Below are 14,587 nucleotides of genomic sequence, written 5' to 3'. Positions count from 1 at the left end.
AGAGAAACAGACTATATTTAGAAGAAATAGCTGAACACCAGCCATTACCAGAAATATAACACATTGTAATCCAAGAATATTTGTATCTGTCTTGCACAAGTGCCAGTCAGTAATGTATAATAATTACCTCCAGACTGTTTTATTTGCTTTATTGTGCATTCAATACACTATTGATGGCAAAGCATGTTAGTCAGACGAGTTCTTTTGAGTCCATGACATTTCCTGTGATTTTATAACAAAAGCCTTTTTTGTACAGATTGCTCTTTTGTAACAGTGTCTGCATTGCCTTGTCAAATTGTAGAAAACCAAGTATATGCATATTTTACACAGCTGGTTTATGACAGTTTATACAGACTTCTACTTATTGGTAGTTTCACAACAGCTGGAGTGCCAGAGGTTGCTGACCCCTGCTTGCAGTCAAAGGTATACATGTAACTACAGTCACTTTCAGTATTAGTAAAGTCACATACTACCTCCTCTATAATAATATAGTACACATTTTGTTAAAAAGGATAGCATATACTACACTGGACAAATATTGTGTTGTGTTCATAGTAATAATTTAACACAGTTTGGAGACACAGATGGAATTTATCCAGTCACAGCACTCAAGATTTCTGGCTTTAAAAACATATAGTTTGCCATTTTAGGCTTATTTGCAGCATTTTGCTTTTTACATCACTCACTCAAGTTTTGAAAAGTGCGTGGAGAAGTGGCTGTGGTTAGAGCTGTGAAGGAACAGTTATGTTTAGGCTTCCCTAAAGTCTCTTTCAGCCCTATTATTCCCTGTTTAAGCTGCACAGCTAGATGCATTTCTCTCAGAAGCAGGGGGCGTCTCCCTTCTGCCAGCACTGAATGCAGTGACCTCAGTTCCCTTACTTCCCACTATGCTTTCTTCTAGGGAGCTCAGAATGCTGATAAGGAGGGATAAATCACACAGAAAGGCAGGAGGGTGCTATGATGTTCAGAAACTAGCTCTGACACCCCCACATCTCTACCCTGACAACAGTCTGTGGACTGCAAATTAAGTGGAAGTGAGACCCCTTGACTTTACAGCTTTTTTTTAGGTAGATGAAGGCATATTTTTAAATGAAGTGATTTAGAAATTCGCTACACCATTCTTTATTGAATGAAATGGAATTGTGTGTACAGTGACTCTCTAAGGCTACTTTCACACTTGCGTTCGGGGTTCCGCTTGTGAATTCCGTTTGAAGGCTCTCACAAGCGGCCCCGAACGCATCCGTCCAGCCCCAATGCATTCTGAGTGGATGCGGATCCGCTCAGAATGCCTCAGTCTGACTCCGCTTGGCCTCCGTTCCGCTCAGCAGGCGGACACCCGAATGCAGCTTGCAGCGTTCGGGTGTCCGCCTGGCCGTGCGGAGCCAAACGGATCCGTCAAGACTTACAATGTAAGTCAATGGGGACGGATCCATTTGAAGTTGACACGATATGGTGCAATTTTCAAACGGATCCGTCCCCCATTGACTTGCAATGCAAAGTCTGGACGGATCCGTCTGACTAACTTTCACACTTAGATTTCTTTGTGAAATATAATGCAGACGGATCCGTTCTGAACGGATACCATTGTTTGCATTATAGGAGCGGATCCGTCTGTGCAGACACCAGACGGATCCGCTCCGAATGCAAGTGTGAAAGTAGCCTAAGTCGGATCTATCAACTGTGAATTTTTGTGGTCACAATCTTACTTCAGTAATTGGATGGTGTAGAAAGTGGAGTGACATCTCAACACAGAAGTTTTAGACTTTGTCTTGTCTTTACCTCTTCTCATGCCCATTGCAGGCTTACACTATTGGATTGCTGCCCAAATGTTTTTTTTTATTTCAGCATAAAATGAACAAATTTGATCACTGCTCATGTTTACATTTCATTATTATGATTATTAAAGATAATTTGTTTCGATATCATGAGTTTGTGTGAAAAACAGTTCATGACGGTAACCCTGATGCATGACGGTAACCCTGATGTGTTGCGAGTACAGGGGATTGAACAAGTGAAAATATCAATCCGTGGAGGTGACATTGATATACCCCTATTACGTAAAGAAGCAATGTGGACCTATAAGTTGCAGACAGTTCAACCACAAGGGCTCAATGAGGCCATATCATATGCCAGTTTTATCTGATGTATCAGCTACACTACAGCAGTAGGATACACTGTATCCTATATTAGGGTTGCACGTTTCTCTCTGATGTACTGCTTTATGTCATTATTCAATCAGGACTTTTTTCCATTGTTTCTGTACACTTATCGTGTGTACATACTTACAGACATTAATGTACACTAGTTGCATAATGGATATGTTCAGCTGTGGGCCACAGTAGCAAGGCAACAGCCTGTATTGAGTGGTGTTGCCCCTCCCCGCTGGCAGTACATAGCCCAGACGGGGATCGGTACCTGCTTTTTCGGCCTATCACCATTTTTTGTGGGTCTCTATCAGCGGACATGTCTCTGTATCAATTGATAATGTATGGGCCGCGATTGAGATTCCCCCATTAATCGCGCTAATGCGCTATACTTGCCGAGAGGGGTAAGAATCATTACGGCTTCCTCCGGTCAGAGGACGGAACTATGCAGTCCGCCCCTAATTCTGATTGGTTGTGTAACCGGCACACCCCTCCCGATAGGCGGGGCTTCGGCCATATGATGACGGTGTACTTCTGGCCGCGCGCGCCTATTACAGCGCCAGAGCCATAACACGCTACAGAGCGGCACTTTGTCCTGACATAGGCACATAAGCTCCTGATTATACGTGACAACCACATGTCAAGTGGAAACGCGTAGAGCTGCTGTTATTTATTCGAGCACGGCTCTCTAGGCAGGGTTGCACTTGATGCGATACGTTACCCTGAAGCCTTAGAGTGTGAATGTGATGTATGGATGGAGCCAAAATATACTGGCTATAGCTGTGTGAATTGAGCCAAAATATACTGGCTACGTGTGATTGTGTATAGCCAAAATACACTGGCTACAGGTGTAGGGTTGTGACTCATATCTTGGCCGCAGGCTATACAAATAGGCTGGTCTGAACACTGCACTACATTAAAGTGTATATATATGTCCACAGAGACTTCACTTATGTAGAGACAGTGCGACCAACTGTATTTAGCATTACGCGACCTATGAACTAGGTTCTACAACCACACCTGTTATATACAATCATTAGGATTACGGGCTAGAAACACACTAGCGTCCATTTTACACTGAGTACCGTGCTCCAATTTCTGACTTGTATATTATCAACAATTACTAGCTAGCAAGCCATATTTCTAGCCCCGTCCCTCAACTGCACAGAGGATTTATTTATTACCCTTCTCTGTGCATTTTTGAGACTGGTTGCCTGATGGTCACAGACTGTAACATATAGGCTTTTTGCCCCCTTTTAAACGGACTTCAATAAAGGTTTTGTTTTGTTCATTTTTAAACGTTCATCAGGCTGTGAATTTATTATTATTAAGGAACGTCTACCTACTCATCTGTCTTAGTGTGAAATAGTGAAAAACAGTTCACTCATAATAATATTAGATATACTGGTATCTATCCTTTCAGGCTTTGTGGGTATCCGCCTTTCTATGATGAAAACGATTCAAAATTGTTTGAACAGATTCTGAAGGCAGATTACGAATTCGACTCTCCATATTGGGATGATATATCAGATTCAGGTAAGAGAAATGCTGAAATGTATATGTTAAGTATTTAAGAATGTCCAGAACTCGGGGCATATTGGAGTGGTATTAATCAGTTTCTTACTTACAAACTAAAAACACAGATTCCTCTTGAGCCACAATTGTTTTTACTGAACGATCTCTCGATATTAACTAGTCATAAACCCCAAAAGATCTTAATAGGTAGAATACTATTAATGGCCAGGGTCCTGATCAGTCGGAGTTGGTTTGCACGTCAGGCCCCAGAAGTAAATAAATGGATAAATCTGGTCAATAAGGTGAAAAACTATGAGCGGATTCTCTATAAGCAGAGGGGTGGAATTGAGAAATGGTCTAAGATATGGGATGGCTGGTAACTCTGATAGGACCCTATGAATGTAAAAACTACTATTCTATATTATATATATTTTTTTATATATTTTTTTTTTCTTGCCCCCTCTTCTCTCCTCCCTTCCCTTAATTTTTTAGGGGTGGTAGTAGGGGGAGGCGGGGGCGCATGCATCACATGCTGGGGGGGGGGGTTGGGGGGGAGAAGAGGTGGGGGGGGAAATAAGTGGGTTTGAAAATGTATACTAATTTTCAATTATATTTTTGTGTACTGCTTGTATAGTAATAAAGATGTTAAATAAAAATAAAAATAAGTATTTAAGAATAAAGAGCTTTACAAAACACTCTGCGGCAGATTTACTAATCTTGTCAGAGATGCAGACAGTGTTAATTTAGTCTAAATCTATCACCATGGTTCACACTGGATGATACATTTACTGCATGGATAAGACACTTTTGTCTAACTTTACACCAACTATTGGTTTACTTTCAGTGTTGCCTAAAGGTGGCCTGACCCCTGATTCCAGCTCCTTCATTCCTCCTTGTGTACCTGTGTCAACATCCTATTTGATGTGAGTCACATGACTGCCACAGCCAATGACTGGCCACGGCGGTGATGTTTCACTCATGTGTCATGTGACCTAGTGAAGTGACACATAGGTAACATGTTACCACTACGATCAGTCAGTGGCTGCGGCAGTCAGGTGACCCCCATCGAACAGGATGTTGATGCGGATACACCTGGGACCAGTGGCGCACAAAGGGTAGCAATGGAGTTGGAACCCAGAAGTTGGTCAGGTAAGCAGGTGACCACCGTGGGTTTGGCCATACTGGCGGGTCTGAAAAAAGCACTACAAAGGTGGACAACACATTTAATGCAACATAGTGTACCACAAATGCACCAAATTCTAGGCGCAATCACATTAGTAAATGTGAGTCATTGTGTTTTAATTCTTCATCATTTTCAATATGTCTTCTTGCTCTCAGTTAAAAAATTGGAAACATTTTTCTTAATATCTAGAGATTGAAAGCCTGTCCTCATGCTGACCATTGGAGCTCAGGGTCTCAGCTTATTAAAAGATAGAGCCCTCTTAAAGAGGACCTGACATCAGTTTTAGTAACAGTTTGCATTCCACATGTAATAACAATTCTGTCCCTGCACAGTGTGACTCTATGTAATCAGCAATGCCAGTGTCAGACTGTGCAGAGACACCTCCAACTGGTAACACCCAGCTCGACCCTCATTGCAGACTTCTGGCAATTCATTCATAAATTTCTAGAGGAATAATAGAGAAATGGCACAAAATAGAGCTCTATGAAAATAATGACGGTCCAAAATTGGTATTAAATGGGGAATGGCACTAATTGGTAAAACAGACATTTCAGGAAAAATGATAGGTCCTCTTTAATAAGCTATGTACATCGGTCCAGCATGATCAGCATAAAATATGTTGTAAAGCGGCACTGTACATTCAGTAAACTTTTGATTTATTTATAGGGGCATCTCAAAAGTTTAGATCAGTGGAGGTCTGAGCACTGAGACCCCCATCAATCTCTAGAACGAGGGGAGAGAAGCGCTTACCTAGCATGCTCTCTCTCTTTGCTGTACAAGGCAGGTGCAAGAAGGGCCCATAGACTTTCTATTGAGTCCATTTCGCTTTGTGTCGTGCAGAGAGGAGAGAAGACACTAAACAAATGCTTCAGTACTTTTGATTATGTAATGACTAACACTTATTAACATTAAACAAAAAAAACTCTTTAAGAAAGGGTATCAAAAAGTGACAACTAAAATTCTTAGATTTAGGCTGTCATGGTGGCCTGCTATGGGTTTGGCTTAAAGCCTATCATTTTTTCCACATGTAATACTAAATGTTGGGGACATTTAGTATTACATAGAAACTATTGGGGACATTGAGTATTGCATAGAAACTATTCAAATGAATAGATGACCATAAAATAAATGGGTGTATTGAGGCTATCAGAGTGGCCTGCTCAATGGTCTGTAGTTCTTCTCTAACCTGTCTCATAAAGACAACCCCTTTAATTCAGTGCGAGATACATGTAGATTTATGGAATTAAAGATTAAATAGTCTCCACCAATTACTCAAAATTTCACTTTTAAACCATTTTTTAAGGGTGAGATTACATCTATGTTGGAGGTTCCATTTGGGGCCTCTGTCACAGATTCCATTAAAAAGACTGGACGAAAAAGTTAAAAAAAACAAGATTCCGAATGGAAACTAAATGGACTCCATTGTATTCCATGGAGTCTGTTCAGCTCCATTCGGGTCAGTTATATGCCCTATCCAGCACATTTGTCATATCCGTTGTTTGCACTCTAATAAGTTGAATAACGGAAATAATTGTGGAGATGTGAACCCGGCTCACTATGCATGTGATTTTATGAATTAAAAGGGTTATCCAAGACTGATACAGACCTTCCAGACTGGCCGACCATACTTACATGTTCCGTACTACTGGGTTCTGTCTCTGTTGCTCCCAGGGCGTCTCTTTCTCTCCCTGCAGCTCTGAAATCAACATCTGTCGACAGAGTGACACGTGACAATGCAGCCAATCACAGGCTTCCGTCACAACAAGTGAAAATAAATTTACAGGAAAATTGTCAATTCCCAGACAAATTACAACTGCACAAGAGCAAGCTGCCTTATATCACAGAGCTGAATTTAGCGGCTGTCCCATATAAACTTTTGATTTTGTATCCAAACAGCTAAAGACTTTATCAGCCATTTGATGGAAAAGGATCCAAACAAGAGATACACTTGTGAACAAGCCCTGAGACATCCATGGTAATTATACTTTACTGAACTTATCTGCATAAGGCATAATGATTTTTTCATCAAGGCATAGGGCACATGGATGTCATATAGGGGACTACATTTGGATCTCCAATAACTGAGCAGAGAGCCGCTAAGAAGGAACGGATGGCCATTCCTCTAATACTGCATTTCCCCAGCACTGGCTGCATGCGGATATCATTAATTAGAAATGAAGAAAAGAAAACAGAAAAGCCAGTACATTTAAGGCCTCATGCACACAACCGTTGTTCGGGTCCGCATCCGAGCCACAGTTTTTGCGGCTCGGGTGCAGACCCATTCACTTCAGTGGGGCCGCAAAAGATGGGGACAGCACTCCGTGTGCTGTCCACATCCGTTGCTCCGTTGCGTGGCCCGCAAAAAAAATATAACATGTCCTATTCTTGTCCGTTTTGCGGACAAGAATAGTCATGTCTACAATGGGCCGTCCGTTCCGTTCCGCAAATTGCGGAAGGCACACGGGCGGCTTCCGTTTTTTGCGGATTCTTTTTAAGAATGCTCCAAACTGTTGTTTTGGCCACGCCTAATGTTTTTGCTCTCTCTCTGATGGGTTTGTTGTGTTTTTTCAGCCTAATGATGGCTTGCTTCACTGGTAGTGACAGCTCTTTGGATCTCATCTTGAGAGTTGACAGCAACAGATTCCAAATGCAAATAGCACACTTGTAATAAACTCTGGACCTTTTATCTGCTCATTGTAATTGGGATAATAAGGGAATAACACACATCTGGCCATGGAACAGCTGAGAAGCCAATTGTCCCATTACTTTTGGTCCCTTAACAAGTGGGAGGCACATATGCAAACTGTTGTAATTCCTACACCGTTCACCTGATTTAGATGTAAATACCCTCAAATTAAAGCTGACAGTCTGCAGTTAAAGCACATCTTGTTCGTTTAATTTCAAATCCACTGTGGTGGTGTATAGAGCCAAAAATGTTAGAATTGTGTAGATGTCCCAATATTTATGGACCTGACTGTATAACAAGATAAAGCCATTTTGTTATATTTTCCTAATTTCTGATTCATCATGTAATTTAAAGCCAATACACATGGTCCCATCTCATTGACAGTTGTAATCTAGAGAGCTTCATTAAATTGCTTTCCTAAAGAAGCACATTACAGTATATAAATGTAGTATGTAACGCAGCTTGTATTTTTTTGTCTTTCCTGTACTACGCAGCATGTGCCTGGACAGCCGCTGTTCAGTAAACACATAGGGAGGGATTTATTATATCGCGAACCTTTAAAGTCAGTCTTGCGAGTCTGTGTTGCCATAATTTGCAGTAATGTTGTTTGATAAAGTTTTTTGGGGTTACTATCTCTCCTTGGGGAGAGAGCGCCTTAATCGGCATGAAGAGACTTACTGGCACATCTTTACAAAACTTGCTTTTCTAGAGATGTTACTGCACCCCGCTACTGGAGCGAGATTGATAAAACTGGTGTACACCCACTTGCCTTGCTGCTTTCACATAGACTTTTTCTGCTTCACATATACTGTTTGTAAATGATCAAAATAAAGTAGCATTTCATGGGGACACTTATACTGCAAGGCAATCTCATCCACTATATGCCATAAAACACTTTTCTAACATGCCATATCCTTTCACAGTCTTATGCCATATGTAGTGGTGCATCACCCCATGTCATAAACGATCTAGGGAGCCTAAAGAAAAGATGCAAACATAAGTCAGAACAGAGTAGTAGCAAAACAAAAGCGCAAACCTTATAATTTATGCACAATCCTATTTTATTATGATTATTGTGTAGATATTTGTAACAACTTTCTGATCTGATTTTTCATTTCATTATTTTTATAACTATTACTTGTAACACTAAGGGTCCATTCACACGTCAGTAGTGTATTGAGGATCCGCAATACACTCGGCCGGCCCCATAGAACTGCCTATTCTTGTCCGCAATTGCAGACAAGAATAGGACATGTTCTATTTTTATGCAGAGCCGCAGCCCGGAAGTTCGGGGCCAAAGCCAGGAAAGCCATAGTGTGCTCTCCGCATCTCTTCCAGCCCCATAGAGAATGAATGGGTCCGCACCCGTTCCCCATATAGCGGAACGGATGCGGACCCATTTGTGGACGTGTGTATGGACCCTTAAAGGTGTTGTCCAGGAATAAATCATCTACTGGTCTGTGGCTTGCTTACTTCCGACCTGGCATGGGCATGGGCATGGTCACCTGCTTTGCTGCAGCCTACCACTGCAATATGGGCATGGTCACCTGCTTTGCTGCAGCCTACCACTGCGATCACATGCCCACAAGAGACACATCACTGCTGAAGCCAGTTGTTGGGGAGGAAGTAAACAATCTGCAGAGTTGAAGATGGAAATGCTGGAGCAAGCATGAAAGACCGAAGCGGTGGGGAGTAGATAAGTATGATTCTTTACCTAGTGGAGGCAGGCTTTGGGCATCCTGGAAAAAGGATTTATTCCCAGACAAGTCCTTTAAAAAATCATTGAATGCCCAAATAGTAGTGCTTGCACCTTAGGGTTCATCGGCTCTGCTTGGATTTTCTAGCATGCAGAGTGTGGATTCATAGAAAGTATTTAGGATCCGTACTCTGTACACTGGAAGAGCGGAGCAGAGCCGATGAAACCTGAATGTACACAGCGCTCTGAGAAGAACTATTGCACCTTTGTTGTTTCTGCAAAGGTTTAGTTACCCTTTAAAAAAGGGTACTTCCAATGTCAGCACACCTAGCACCATCCATTGCTGACACTTTAACCACCTCAGCCCCCAGTGCTTAAACACCCTGAAAGACCAGGCCACTTTTTACACTTCAGCACTACACTACTTTCACCGTTTATTGCTCGGTCATGCAACTTACCACCCAAATGAATTTTACCTCCTTTTCTTCTCACTAATAGAGCTTTCATTTGGTGGTATTTCATTGCTGCTGACATTTTTACTTTTTTTGTTATTAATCGAAATTTAACGATTTTTTTGCAAAAAAATGACATTTTTCACTTTCAGTTGTAAAATTTTGCAAAAAAAAACGACATCCATATATAAATTTTGCTCTAAATTTATTGTTCTACATGTCTTTGATAAAAAAAAAATGTTTGGGTAAAAAAAAAAATGGTTTGGGTAAAAGTTATAGCGTTTACAAACTATGGTACAAAAATGTGAATTTCCGCTTTTTGAAGCAGCTCTGACTTTCTGAGCACCTGTCATGTTTCCTGAGGTTCTACAATGCCCAGACAGTACAAACACCCCACAAATGACCCCATTTCGGAAAGTACACACCCTAAGGTATTCGCTGATGGGCATAGTGAGTTCATAGAACTTTTTATTTTTTGTCACAAGTTAGCGGAAAATGATGATTTTTTTTTTTTTTTCTTACAAAGTCTCATATTCCACTAACTTGTGACAAAAAATAAAAACTTCCATGAACTCACTATGCCCATCACGAAATACCTTGGGGTCTCTTCTTTCCAAAATGGGGTCACTTGTGGGGTAGTTATACTGCCCTGGCATTCTAGGGGCCCAAATGTGTGGTAAGGAGTTTGAAATCAAATTCTGTAAAAAATGACGAGTGAAATCCGAAAGGTGCTCTTTGGAATGTGGGCCCCTTTGCCCACCTAGGCTGCAAAAAAGTGTCACACATCTGGTATCTCCGTATTCAGTAGAAGTTGGGGAATGTGTTTTGGGGTGTCATTTTACATATACCCATGCTGGGTGAGATAAATATCTTGGTCAAATGCCAACTTTGTATAAAAAAATGGGAAAAGTTGTCTTTTGCCAAGATATTTCTCTCACCCAGCATGGGTATATGTAAAAAGACACCCCAAAACACATTCCCCAACTTCTCCTGAATACGGAGATACCAGATGTGTGACACTTTTTTGCAGCCTAGGTGGGCAAAGGGGCCCATATTCCAAAGAGCACCTTTCGGATTTCACTCGTCATTTTTTACAGAATTTGATTTCAAACTCCTTACCACACATTTGGGCCCCTAGAATGCCAGGGCAGTATAACTACCCCACAAGTGACCCCATTTTGGAAAGAAGAGACCCCAAGGTATGGGCGGATGGGCATAGTGAGTTCATGGAAGTTTTTATTTTTTGTCACAAGTTAGTGGAATATGAGACTTTGTATGAAAAAAAAAAAAAAAAAATCATTATTTTCCACTAACTTGTGACAAAAAATAAAAAATTCTAGGAACTCGCCATGCCCCTCACGGAATACCTTGGGGTGTCTTCTTTCCAAAATGGGGTCACTTGTGGGGTAGTTATACTGCCCTGGCATTTTCCAGGGGCCCTAATGTGTGGTAAGTAGGTAAATGACCAGTGAAATCCAAAAGGTGCTCTTTGGAATATGGGCCCCTTTGCCCACCTAGGCTGCAAAAAAGTGCCACACATGTGGTATCTCCGTACTCAGGAGAAGTTGGGGAATGTGTTTTGGGGTGTCTTTTTACATATACCCATGCTGGGTGAGAGAAATATCTTGGCAAAAGACAACTTTTCCCATTTTTTTATACAAAGTTGGCATTTGACCAAGATATTTATCTCACCCAGCATGGGTATATGTAAAATGACACCCCAAAACACATTCCCCACCTTCTCCTGAGTACGGAGATACCAGATGTGTGACACTTTTTTGCAGCCTAGGTGGGCAAAGGGGCCCATATTCCAAAGAGCACCTTTAGGATTTCACAGGTCATTTTTTACAGAATTTGATTTCAAACTCCTTACCACACATTTGGGCCCCTAAAATACCAGGGCATTATACCTACCCCACAAGTGACCCCATTTTGGAAAGAAGAGACCCCAAGGTATTCGCTGATGGGCATAGTGAGTTCATGGAAGTTTTTATTTTTTGTCACAAGTTAGTGGAATATGAGACTTTGTATGAAAAAAAAAAAAAAAAAAAATCATCATTTTCCACTAACTTGTGACAAAAAATAAAAAATTCTAGGAACTCGCCATGCCCCTCACGGAATACCTTGGGGTGTCTTCTTTCCAAAATGGGGTCACTTGTGGGGTAGTTATACTGCCCTGGCATTTTCCAGGGGCCCTAATGTGTGGTAAGTAGGTAAATGACCAGTGAAATCCGAAAGGTGCTCTTTGGAATATGGGCCCCTTTGCCCACCTAGGCTGCAAAAAAGTGTCACACATGTGGTATCTCCGTACTCAGGAGACGTTGGGGAATGTGTTTTGGGGTGTCTTTTTACATATACCCATGCTGGGTGAGAGAAATATCTTGGCAAAAGACAACTTTTCCCATTTTTTTATACAAAGTTGGCATTTGACCAAGATATTTATCTCACCCAGCATGGGTATATGTAAAATGACACCCCAAAACACATTCCCCAACTTCTCCTGAGTACGGCGATACCAGATGTGTGACACTTTTTTGCAGCCTAGATGCGCAAAGGGGCCCAAATTCCTTTTAGGAGGGCATTTTTAGACATTTGGATACCAGACTTCTTCTCACGCTTTGGGGCCCCTAGAATGCCAGGGCAGTATAAATACCCCACATGTGACCCCATTTTGGAAAGAAGACACCCCAAGGTATTCAATGAGGGGCATGGCGAGTTCATAGAAATTTTTTTTTTTTGGCACAAGTTAGCGGAAATTGATATTTTTTATTTTTTTCTCACAAAGTCTCCCGTTCCGCTAACTTGGGACAAAAATTTCAATCTTTCATGGACTCAATATGCCCCTCACGGAATACCTGGGGGTGTCTTCTTTCCGAAATGGGGTCACATGTGGGGTATTTATACTGCCCTGGCATTCTAGGGGCCCTAAAGCGTGAGAAGAAGTCTGGAATATAAATGTCTAAAAAATTTTACGCATTTGGATTTCGTGAGGGGTATGGGGAGTTCATGTGAGATTTTATTTTTTGTCACAAGTTAGTGGAATATGTGACTTTGTAAGAAAAAAAAATAATAATTCCGCTAACTTGGGCCAAAAAAATGTCTGAATGGGGCCTTACAGAGGGGTGATCAATGACAGGGGGGTGATCAATGACAGGGGGGTTGATCAATGACAGGGGGGTTGATCAATGACAGGGGGTTGATCAATGACAGGGGGTTGATCAATGACAGGGGGGTGATCAATGACAGGGGGGTGATCAATGACAGGGGGGTGATCAATGACAGGGGGTTGATCAATGACAGGGGGGTGATCAATGACAGGGGGGTGATCAATGACAGGTAGGGGGTGATCAATGACAGGTAGGGGGTGATCAATGACAGGGGGGGTGATCAATGACAGGGGTGGTGATCAATGACAGGGGGGTGATCAATGACAGGGGGGTGATCAATGACAGGGGGGTGATCAATGACAGGGGGGTGATCAGGGAGTCTATATGGGGTGATAACCACAGTCATTGATCACGCCCGTGTAAGGCTTCATTCAGACGTCCGTATGCGTTTTGCGGATCCGATCCATCTATCAGTGGATCCGTAAAAATCATGCGGACGTCTGAATGGAGCTTTACAGGGGGGTGATCAATGACAGGGGGGTAATCAATGACAGGGGGGTGATCAGGGAGTCTATATGGGGTGATCACCACAGTCATTGATCATGCCCCTTTAAGGCTTCATTCAGACGTCTGGATGCGTTTTGCGGATCCGATCCATCTATCAGTGGATCCGTAAAAATCATGCGGACGTCTGAATGGAGCTTTACAGGGGGGTAATCAATGACAGGGGGGTAATCAATGACAGGGGGTGATCAGGGAGTCTATATGGGGTGATAACCACAGTCATTGATCACGCCCCTGTAAGGCTTCATTCAGACGTCCGGATGCGTTTTGCTGATCCGATCCATCTATCAGTGCATCCGTAAAAATCATGCGGACATCTGAATGGAGCTTTACAGGGGGGTGATCAGGGAGTCTATATGGGGTGATCACCACAGTCATTGATCACGCCCCTGTAAGGCTTCATTCAGACGTCCGGATGCGTTTTGCGGATCCGATCCATCTATCAGTGCATCCGTAAAAATCATGCGGACATCTGAATGGAGCTTTACAGGGGGGTGATCAGGGAGTCTATATGGGGTGATCACCACAGTCATTGATCATGCCCCTGTAAGGCTTCATTCAGACGTCCGGATGCGTTTTGCGGATCCGATCCATCTATCAGTGGATCCGTAAAAATCATGCGGACGTCTGAATGGAGCTTTACAGGGGGGTAATCAATGACAGGGGGGTGATCAATGACAGGGGGGTGATCAGGGAGTCTATATGGGGTGATAACCACAGTCATTGATCATGCCCCTGTAAGGCTTCATTCAGACGTCCGGATGCGTTTTGCGGATCCGATCCATCTATCAGTGGATCCGTAAAAATCATGCGGACATCTGAATGGAGCTTTACAGGGGGTTGATCAATGACAGGGGGGTAATCAATGACAGGGGGGTGATCAGGGAGTCTATATGGGGTGATCAGGGAGTCTATATGGGGTGATCAGGGGCTAATAAGGGGTTAATAAGTGACGGGGGGGGTGTAGTGTAGTGTAGTGGTGCTTGGTGCTACTTTACTGAGCTACCTGTGTCCTCTGGTGGTCGATCCAAACAAAGGGGACCACCAGAGGACCAGGTAGCAGGTATATTAGACGCTGTTATCAAAACAGCGTCTAATATACCTGTTAGGGGTTAAAAAAAACACATCTCCAGCCTGCCAGCGAACGATCGCCGCTGGCAGGCTGGAGATCAACTCTCTTACCTTCCGTTCCTGTGAGCGCGCGCGCCTGTGTGCGCGCGTTCACAGGAAATCTCGCGTC

General features: G+C 42.6%; 1 protein-coding gene across 1 annotated transcript in view; it reads left to right on the top strand.

Moving 5' to 3' along the window:
- Nucleotides 1–14,587, top strand: part of CAMK1D (calcium/calmodulin dependent protein kinase ID) — a 398,793-nt gene that overhangs the window by 361,280 nt on the left and 22,926 nt on the right. The window contains exons 7-8 of the mRNA XM_040413206.1: nt 3,568–3,680; nt 6,739–6,817. Coding sequence (XP_040269140.1) covers nt 3,568–3,680; nt 6,739–6,817 — 192 coding nt within the window. The remainder of the gene's footprint in view (nt 1–3,567; nt 3,681–6,738; nt 6,818–14,587) is intronic.

This window comes from Bufo bufo, chromosome 1, assembly GCF_905171765.1.
Source record: "Bufo bufo chromosome 1, aBufBuf1.1, whole genome shotgun sequence".
Taxonomy (NCBI): domain Eukaryota; kingdom Metazoa; phylum Chordata; class Amphibia; order Anura; family Bufonidae; genus Bufo; species Bufo bufo.
The sequence above is the reverse complement of the archived record's forward strand: the minus strand, read 5'-3'. Positions and strand labels throughout refer to the sequence as shown.